Source organism: Labrus mixtus, chromosome 11 (assembly GCF_963584025.1).
Source record: "Labrus mixtus chromosome 11, fLabMix1.1, whole genome shotgun sequence".
Classification (NCBI taxonomy): Eukaryota; Metazoa; Chordata; class Actinopteri; order Labriformes; family Labridae; genus Labrus; species Labrus mixtus.
In genome coordinates this window covers 13,309,058-13,319,481 of record NC_083622.1, presented here as the reverse complement: position 1 = coordinate 13,319,481, position 10,424 = coordinate 13,309,058, and the positions used below count along the sequence as shown (strand labels likewise).

The window sequence follows — 10,424 nt, the reverse complement described above, 5'->3', positions numbered from 1 at the left end:
TGGTGGCTCTAATACATACAGAACACAAAGGTGTGGCCTTTATGTAGTCATAACACAAAATAGCAGCCCATGCATATCCATATCACGAAAAAGTTGGCCCTTATAAATTCATAAAGAAAAAGAAAATAGTAGCCCATACTGTACAAATTCATAACAAAGTCACTGGCCCATATACAGTCATACAATAACATGATGCCTCATAACACAAAATCGGTATCCCTTGTACTTTCATAACACAAATATTTTGGCCCTGATCAGTCATAACACAAAAATGGTCGCCCTTATACACTCTATACCAGAAATGGTGGTCCTAATAAATGTATAACAAAGAAATTGTAGCTCTCAAACATTCACAACACAAAAGTGGAGGCCCCTATATGTAACAGAAAAGTGTGTCCAAAATGAATTCCCAAGACAGAAAAGGTGGTCCGAATACATATTAACCATGAAAAAGCTGGCCCTTACATATTAATAATAAAGATAAACTTTATTGATTTTTTCATTACAACAGCTCAAGAAAACAGGAAACAGGAATATAATTATGAAAAATAACAAGCGGTTAAAAATCAAACATATGTACAATACAAAAATGGTAGCCCTTATTTATCCAAAATGGTGGCCCAAATCTTCAAAGCACAAAAGAATGGCCCTTGTACATTCATAATACAAAAGTGGGGCCCCAATACAATTTTAACACAAAAACTGGGGCCCTAATAATAACACAACCACAGTTGATATGATACATTCAATGCACACAATTGGTGACCCTTATACACTCTCAACACCAAAAAAAGGTGGTCTTAATAAATGTATAACATAGGCAGCTCTAATACACTGATAACACAAAAGTCGGTCCCTCCATTTATTCATAACACAAAATCCAAAAATCCAAATCGGGGTCCTAATACTTTCATAACATAATAATGTTTGCCAAGATATATTCATGATACAAAACAAGTGGTCAAGACACATTTATATCAAAAGAATGGTTGCCTTTATACGTTTATATAACATGAATGATAACCCTTATGTATCCAAAATGCTAAATGTTGATGCCTTAGTATATTCTGAACACAAAAATGGTGGCCTTAAAACATTAACTGTTATACACTCATGAGACACACTTGTGGACATTGAACATTGATAACACAGGAATGGTGGCCTCTAAATATTCAAAAACCAAAAGATTGTTAGCCCTAATACTTTCATTACACAAAAATGGTTGCCACAATGCATTTAGAACAAAAAAAACCTGGTGGTACCTCATACACTCAAAATGCAAAAATGGCTGCCATTAAAACATTGTGAACACCAACGTGTTGGCTTTAATATATTCATAACACAGAAATGGTAGTCAATCTTAAATTCATGTGTTGACTTTAAACGTTATTGATACGAGAACAGTGGCCCCTAACATTCAAAATGTAATAATTGGGGGCCCCTATAAATTCATAACCCAAGAACTATGACTCTAGACTGTAAATACACGAAAATGGAGGCCCTTATAAATTCATGGAAAAAGAATGGTAGCCAAATAAATACATATAAAGAAAAATGGCTATTCATTTCATCATACTTTTTGTGATGATAGTGGTTATTTTCCTATGATTGAATTGAATGTCAGTCTATACCCTGCTTTGTCCCGAATTCTCAGGATATCCAACTTTATGTACTTTATGTCCATTTTCTCTGATCCTAGTAGTGCCTAACACGGCTTCTACTTCCACTAGACACACATACACACACCCGGCGTCTTGGAGTATCTCTCAGAAGTGAGTTGATTAGGCCTAAGACTGGGGACTGCTTTGCCTAATCATATCGCTGCATCCAAATCATCTGTGTACATTTCTAATTACATAGTGGCACACGGTGTCCTTGAGCACAGTGGCAGGTCTCCATTTCATCTCTGTGCTGTCTAACCCCCCCTGCTTGGCTTATTTTTTCTCTTCCTCTACTCTCTCCTACATCCTTATTTATTTATTTCCATCAGCCTTATCTTTGTTGTTGTTTCAGATGACTGTGCGCCAAGCAACAGCACTCATTTGCCCACCGATCTCCGTCCTTTGAACTCAGCGTCGCAGGGCAGAGCCGACTGTCGGGGGCAGCGGGATCATCTTTTGATGATCTGTTTATTGTCCGGCTCCAATTTGCAGGGGTTCACAATATAATATTCATTCCAGCATGCATAACATGATGGATCAGTCATGGGTAAAGGACAACAGCAAAGAATATTGTTGGGGTTTGGATTACAAGGCTGGCACACAAACAATGTCGAGCAGAGAACTTTTTACTTTTGTGCTGCTGAGATCTCTGTGTGAGAATACTTTGCTTTCCTCTCTTCGATTGTCCATACATCTTCTTAAAGAAACAATAGAGCTGCTCAGGCTGTGCAGAAACATGATCTTCTGTGCCTATACATTTGTGGACTTTGAATAGCCATGTTTTTTTTCTTATTATTTTGAATATCCTTGATGAAGGAAGGCCCTGAACATCTCTGCGTGCTCCAGGTGACCTTCCTATTGTTTATCGATGTGTGTGTCTCTCCTGCAAGGCTCTTTCTATTCTTTCCCTCTGCTCCTCTCCGCAGTGAACCTTGTTATTGAAGTCAGAAGGCATTGCGACGCCATCACAGCTGACAAAAGCAACGTTTGAAGGTGAAGAGAGGGGACAACCTTTAACATGGGAATGCCACGTCCATGCGCTACAATTAACTCTGCAACCTTGGCAGTAGTGTAAAAGGCCTCCTCAGCAGCTGTGCTGTGTGATTTCAGTGATGTCATTATCACAACTGCTTTGTTTGGTCAGTGTACTATCTTTTATAGGTTTCCTTGGGCTACTTGCAAGCTTTTGTCAGACATCCTACAAAAAGAAGGCAGCTCGTGCATCACAGATGATTGCATTTATCCTGCCTCTCCCTGCTGTGTTCTTATTAACTGCTAAGGTTGTCACAGCCATTGTTTAATACCAACAAGTTCACTGAATCAGTAGTAATTGCTGCTGCTCTAAAGCATGACTTTCTTCTCATTGTATGCCACCAACAGTAACATCTCTGCTGCTGCCTGGAGGCGAGTTCCTGAGATATTAGTTCCCCACTCTCAGAACTGTTAGTCACACTGACAGACACCTGAGGCGATATAAAATGTCGCTCAAAGCCATGAAAGAGGGAGACGGGCTACTTCTCTTCTTCAGAACCCCAGAGTGAGGAGCAAAGGAGATGAAGAGGGGAGGAGAGAGTAAGTTTCTAAAGCCACACTTAAACCCCTTCACATATGGGGGCCATACCTTGGAGGAGACATGAAGGCAGAACCCATATAGCTACAAGGCCCAGTATCATAAATAACACAAGACTTCTCCTCTGCCGTCTCCGTCTCCTCCAGTTCACTGCCGGAGTGTTTCATATGGTAACTAGGTGTTCACTGTGTGGCCACATTGTTGCCCATCTTTCAAGTGGCTCAGAGGAGGAAACCTTGAGGTAGGGGAAGAGAAGGAATTTTTGATGAAAAAAATGCATTATTCTGTTCTCTTTTTTTTATTTTTATTCCAGTCTCCATCCCCCCTTTCTCTGCCACTCACTGTGGGAGTGGAGTATTTATTACATAAACGGTGAAAAGAGGAGAGGAGAACTTGGCTGGAGGATGAGGTGGTAATAGAGAGAAAGAAAAGCTACTGGCTATTTGAAGTATTTAAGTTAAAAATGTGGGTTACATAGTGGAATTTGCTTTTTTTCTCTCCTCCACACTACCTGCAGAATCATTTGAAGTGACACAAAGGATGTACATTGTAAATGATTTCTTTCTACTTAGAAAACAGCGTCAAGCACAACTGTATATTAACCCAGTATAACTTTAACATCAGCAGCCATAAAGTGAAAAGGAGGCACATATTTTTGTAAAAAAACTGAGCCTGCTAAGACCTATTATCGGCTCTCCAACATCACCCATATGTCTGTACATGCAGATGATCTGGAATCCCAGGAATGAGAATCAAGTGAATTATTCAGTCGCTCCCATTATTTCCATAATTGCCAGCATTGTAGTGGTGTTTGTAATGTCATTAATAACAGGCGTTGGCGTATAATACGCTTAATGTTATTTATCTGTTGGCAGATAGCTTGATGCTGCTAATCCTCATTCATTTGCTGTGGATCAATGCAAATCCGCTAGCGTGAGTGAAATCCCCCCCCCCCATCCCCCCTTCCAAGAGCCGATGGTTCCTAATGTATTTTCCCACCATTAACCAGCCATAATCCCTGCTAATCATCACTAATCCACATCTCCTGTGTGACGATACTTCCCTGATGAAGGAGGCATCAGTGTTTCATGAGGATGGAGCTCCTCTGCGAGTGCTGCCAAGGGCCCACTCAGTGCAGAAGAGAGAGAGAGAGAGATACTGCTGAGAGAGATAGAGAAGGACAGGAGGAAGGGCTGAACTTTGGTGATTCGTGGGTCAAATTGTCGGGTTTTGCTGTTTTGTGATGAGTTCTGCTCATGTATTATTGATTTAACGGCATAATGGAGGTTGTGTCCCTCCATAAGGCGCAGAATAAGAAATTGCATATCATCAAAAACTAACAGTTGGTAGCAGTCACCACAAGCTTTTCTTGTCTGGTGAACTGCGGACTCCTTCTGTTTCTCCATCTATGTTCACTCTGTGGGCCTCTGCGTTTCACTCTGCATATCAAACCTTCTCCACTGGTCACTCAGAAGCCCTCGCTGGTTTTCTAGTGGATGCCGTCACACTGGGAGATTTGATGGTTTCTGAGTGAGTTCCATTTTGAACTTTAAAAATGGAAGCCGATGTCTCTCTGCAGGATTGAGGACGATCAGGTGCAAGGTCAATGTGCCTGCAAACACTTTCAAAGAAACAAAAGTTTACATCCAAGAGTTCTCCACTCCTACACACACACACACACACACACACACACACACACACACACATTTTCTTGATAAGCGGTGAAATCAAACAAAACTAATTACCTGTTTTAGACTTCAGAAGGAGCAAACTACAGTAACTGAGGAAGGGAAGACACTTAATTATAATAAAATGTATTTATACAACGCTTTTCAAAACACTCAGAGACTCTTTGCAGACTTACATTCAGACAGAACAATTTGAAGGAAACAAAAACATTAAATCAATGTCACAACCAACAAGATTAGCAATGAAAAGCAAGTGTGAAAAGGTGAATTTTGATCAAGGATTTGAGTTTTGGCAGGTCGGTACAGTTACAGATGTGTTAGGGGAGAGGACGGGGCTCTGCAGGTTGGAGCTGCAGCCTTTGTGTTTGCTACAAATATGTGTAATGACTTTAAAACCAAAGCTAACAGTATTTTGATCAATGAATTATTTATTTTGTTGTTATTTATCCTTTCAATCAAACTTTGAAGTAGAGCTTTGGTGATGCAGTACTCATGTTTGGCCAGCGGGGGGCGCCAATGTCCCGCTGTTCTGTGGCAGTGGGTTTGCTCCTTAATGTTGGCCTCTTCTCCTTCACTTTGACCGCCTCAGCCGGTGCAGCAAAGCCACTTTTTCTACACTTCATGCTTCAGAGAAGCTCTAAAAGCCGGGTTCGTGAGACTGTTGTGTTGTCTCCTGCTACCTTCAGTTTCTAAACGAATGAGGATTTAAAAACTACGCACACAAATTAATATTTCAAAAAGATCGAATTACGCAAACGAGGGACCTTATTGGAGGATGTTTGACGTAAAAGATATACAAATGGTCACGAAAACTAATAACAGTATAGTGAAAATGTCCGTCTCCAAAATCAGGCCTGAGTTTTTTTTTAGAGACTGAAGATGCTTCTAACTTTGTGTTGCGGCTTCAGGTCTGATTTACGACACACTTTCATTGAGAAAGAGGTCTAATAAAATATAAAATGCACGAATTTAAACTACCTGATAATAACATCTACATGAAAAACAAAATTATGAACAATATGTAGACAAGTTTGAGCTCCTTTTCCAGTCCTAAATTTGGTATTTGTAACGTTTGTAAAAGTCGTAATGTAGTTCAGCTGAACATCTTTAAACTTCTAACTTTTTATGGGGAATTTAAAAAATAAAGATTAATCAGATAAATGTATTTAGGCTTTAATACATTTTCCCATGAAACCTGGGTGTATTTCGGTCTAAAATGTGATTCTATTGTAGGCCTAACTGAGTAAACAATGCGCACTTAACGCTGTGGCCCGTGATTAGGCTGGGGGCCTTATTTAAACACATCTTCTAAAATATGATATAGAGCACTTTAATTTTTTGTGTGTGTTCTAAATTGCATCGTTCTGTTTCCTGTTAATGTAGGCCTCTTATTCGACATTAGGGCCTGCAGTTTTTGTTCACCCTATGTGTGCGTTTTTTTCTCTCCAGTGTTGGAGAAGAGGCTGATTTCTGCCTGCAGGCTCTTCTGTCTCAGATCAAACATTTGTCACAATCCGCCTTTAAACGCTTCACACATGATAAGTGATGGTGGATGGTTTATAGCAGGGAACGACTCAAACTTAGGCCTGCATTTAGGATACCTTTACTTAATAATGACCCGGATAGTACGCCATATAGGCTAATAATACTGATTTGATAATGATGCACTTATGATGATAACTGAAAAACCACCACTCAATAAAAAAGACAGCAGTCCCGTATTAATATTGCACAATTTAATACTGCGATTTTTACACAAAGATGTGAACAACGTCAGAGACTGTGAACTTAGCAGGGAATGCCTGAGGTAAAATACTGTTGTCTATTCCCTTTAACAGCACATGTACACAGCAGCGACTGCTGTTACATAACCAATCACTGCTATTAAACTGAACACATGGTGTGCTGAACAGCATCAAACTTTATGATCATGTTTGTCTTGTTTGCCTGCTGATGCTACAACAGACAGCAACAAAAAAAAAAGACGAGTGGTTTGGACCTTAATGAAGACAAAAGACCATTTCTTGTATATATGTTTTATGTAAGTAATAAAATATTACTATAACATAAATATAAATGTGACTTTGCAGTCTACATTTAGCAATCAACATACAACCAATGTAGTAAACGAAAAGAGAAACAGACTGAAATCCACTGTAACATAACCATTAACAGAGCTGAACAAAAAGCTCCAAACACGTTTAAGAAATAAATATATATATATAAATGGTCAGATTCATAAATGAAATCATATTAAAATATCTTCTTGGAATTAGTAAGTGTACAAAACTGCCCGGAAAGAAACAAAAACAAAACAATATCTCGGAACAAATACAAGTGTACATATTGGACATATTTACATATCGGAAATAATCCTGGCAACATTTTCTCTAAAATCTTTTTTTATTATTATTATTTTTTCTTGAAAAAAAAAAATGTTTTCCCTCATCTGTATTGAATAGCACTGCTGTAGGCTTCTGGACTGCTCCAGCATCGAGGAATGACACATAACGCATGACTGTTGTTGTTTTTTTTTTTGTTTTTTTTTCGATTTCCTTTTAGGTCAGAAAAAAATAAATATATCTTAAGTTAAGTCCCTTCATCGCTTTTTACTCTGACGGAATTATTATTTTCTTTACTCCGAATCCAGCGTTTTAAGTATAATACAATGGATGTGTGGGACAAAGGAACATGGAGTGACTGTAACCAGATTCAAACATTTCAAAAATGAAACACACAGGAACAAAAAAATCAATCATGTACAGGCGTGATATTCCGACACGGGGCACTGAAGTTACCTGAGTTATTATGACTTTTCAGTGTTTTGACCAATCTCTCTTGAAATGTTTGGATTGAACAGGATTACAGGCAGTAAGCAGTGTGAGCTGACAGCGCTCTGTGGTGACAACCAGGAACCTGTAAACATGGGATTTATTGTGTTTAAGTTCATGGAGATTAGCTCCACTCACACATGTTATAACAAATATTAAATTGCAATAAAAAGATCAAAGAAAAAATAAGTGCTCCATGCGAAGAAAATAAAAATGTCAACACAATTAACCCCTAAAAAAAGAAGAAGAAAAATGCGTTTTTCTTTTTCTTAGAATTTCCCTTTTAGCGTCTGGTGCTTTTTGCAAATTTCGACGTGGTCAGCTGCAAAGCTTTAAATATCTTTTAAGGCATGCAAGCAGGACTTCTACGTCCTGTTGCATTGGATATTTTCTTCAATATGTCTGACTTTAAATTATGAGTGTTTTCGGGTGCCATAATGTCCATCACTTTCTAACAATCAACTCCCACTGAGACAAAAAAGGAACATTTGGAGGCTGCTCTGATGAGTTATAAATCATGACAAAAAATAATCATAAAGAGAGACACTGAAGTTAAAGAAGTTCCAAACCAAAACATCACAATTAATATAACAAGGAAAGTATACACTAATATTCAGAAATCTGGTTAATCCGTTTAAGCCTGAAAAAAAAAAAGGATTCATCTCCAGTGTTTGATCGTTTTCAAGCGAACACCTCGTTCTGGTGAGCGCCAACAGTTCATGGTGCACCAGGAGGAGATGCAACGTTTAATCACCCCCCATTGGAAACAGCCATGGGATATCAAATTTACTTTATGTCTCCTCCATATAATTTTGGTAAATAAATCTTTGTTTCACTTTAAATGCGCACAGAATCAATAATAGCGAATATTTTTTCAGTTTTCATGATTTTTTTTTTCTTAACATTTTCCCTCTTTGCCATCTATTTGCTGGACATCTCCGAATACTACGGGCAAAACTCATTTGCTCAACTTTTTCCATGTCTCTTTTCTCTCAGGAAAAAAAATAACAAAAGCCAAACTTAAATACTGTAAACTCCATAGTCCCTTTCCCTTTTTTCTCCCCCCTGCGGAAATGCTGGGATTGTTCATGAAAACAGTCACTGCACAGGACTCTGTAGTGTGCGATGTAGAGGAGGGGTCTCTGCCTGGGAATATACGTCCTCCATACTCGGGTGAGGGACCCCCACTGGTGTCATTCTTTTCTCTTTTTGTCTTCTGTTGCAAAACCAAACACGGACAACCTCTTTTTCCAGCTGCAGAGTGCCGGCTAAAGTGCTGATTTCATGAGCAGACGGCTTTGGGCATTTTAAGAAATGATTCTCCAGCGCCCCTTTCACCCCCACTTCGATGGAGGTCCTCTTCTTTCGTTTCCTTCCCTGCGCTGCGATCTTGTCCAAATTGGTGGGACTGCCCGTGTTGGAGTCTGTCTCCTCCAGCCACTTGTTTAGCAGCGGCTTAAGTTTGCACATATTCTTGAAGCTGAGCTGCAGCGCCTCAAACCTGCAGATTGTGGTCTGAGAAAAGACGTTTCCGTACAGGGTGCCCAATGCCAAGCCCACGTCCGCCTGCGTAAAGCCCAGTTTGATCCGCCGCTGCTTGAACTGCTTGGCGAACTGCTCCAGGTCGTCGGAGCTGGGCGCGTCCTCGTCCGAATGGTCCTGGTGGTGGCTGAATGCTTGCTGGGGCGACTCCATCTGGTTGTCGTGGCTACCGGAGTCGTCGTGGAGCGGGTCCCGCATGCTGTGGTGCAGGGTGCCGGGCTGGGGACTCAGCATCGCGTTGAGGTTTGTGTATCCGGGCTGGGAGTAGACCAGCGACTGATGGCCGTTGGATGCTGGGGACAGTGGGGATAAGTGGTGGTTCGTGGTAGGCGCCCACGAGCCATGATGGCCACCCTGTGTCTGCTGGTGCACCAGGTGAGATCTGTGGTGGAAGCCGGAGCTCAGGTCGTCTCTGGTCGCCTGCACGCTGGCTTTGTGCTCCTGCTGTCCGATGTGGGTGCCGCTGGACCAGTCGGTGTTGGACGTGGGCAGCCACTGGTGGTGAGTCAGGCTCATCGGGTGTCCCGTGTTGGTCGCCGCGAGCCCTTGCAAGTACTCGTGGTGCATCATTTTCTGCACCTCTCTGTAGGTCGTCCCCTGGTGCATCCTATCCGAATCCGGATGCATGAGCGGGTTGGACGGCAAGGAGTTATTCCTCGGAATATACTGAGCTGTTGTCGCCATGGCTCCTACTTCGAAAACTGACGAGCACCTCGGAGGTCTCCAGGCTTTAGAGCCAAAACGCAACAACCTGCTCTGGGAGGTCTTGGGGAAGAGCGAGGACACGCCTCCTTTCCGCTTGTATTGGCTCCTCTCCGATTCAAGCCCACTGGGGACACATTCAATAGGCGCAGGGCTTCAGCGCATGGTACAGCGCATTTTTCGCACAGGATGGATGGATCTCCGGTCTTACATATGTTATAGAGAAACATATGTTCTATTTATTAAGTGTCTCTTTGAGGTTTTTTTTTTTTTTTTACAGTACTCTCTTACGCGCACCACAGATATCCTCCCTTCTGTAGTTAGATTTCTTTCTCCAAGTCTCTCTTAGGAAGCTGAACCGTCCTGCAGAAGCGGGATTCATTCGGTTTCCCCGAGTTTGGATCGGTTGTTTTGCAAATAACCACGTGGG

General features: G+C 41.0%; 1 protein-coding gene across 1 annotated transcript; it reads right to left on the bottom strand.

Annotated features, from left to right (window-relative positions):
* Positions 1 to 6,640: 6,640 nt before the first annotated feature.
* Positions 6,641 to 10,037, bottom strand: pou3f1 (POU class 3 homeobox 1). The gene has a single exon (XM_061050136.1). It carries the CDS (start codon positions 9,974 to 9,976, stop codon positions 8,849 to 8,851), a length of 1,128 nt encoding a protein of 375 aa, XP_060906119.1. The 5' UTR covers positions 9,977 to 10,037; the 3' UTR covers positions 6,641 to 8,848.
* Between the last annotated feature and the right edge of the window lie 387 nt (positions 10,038 to 10,424).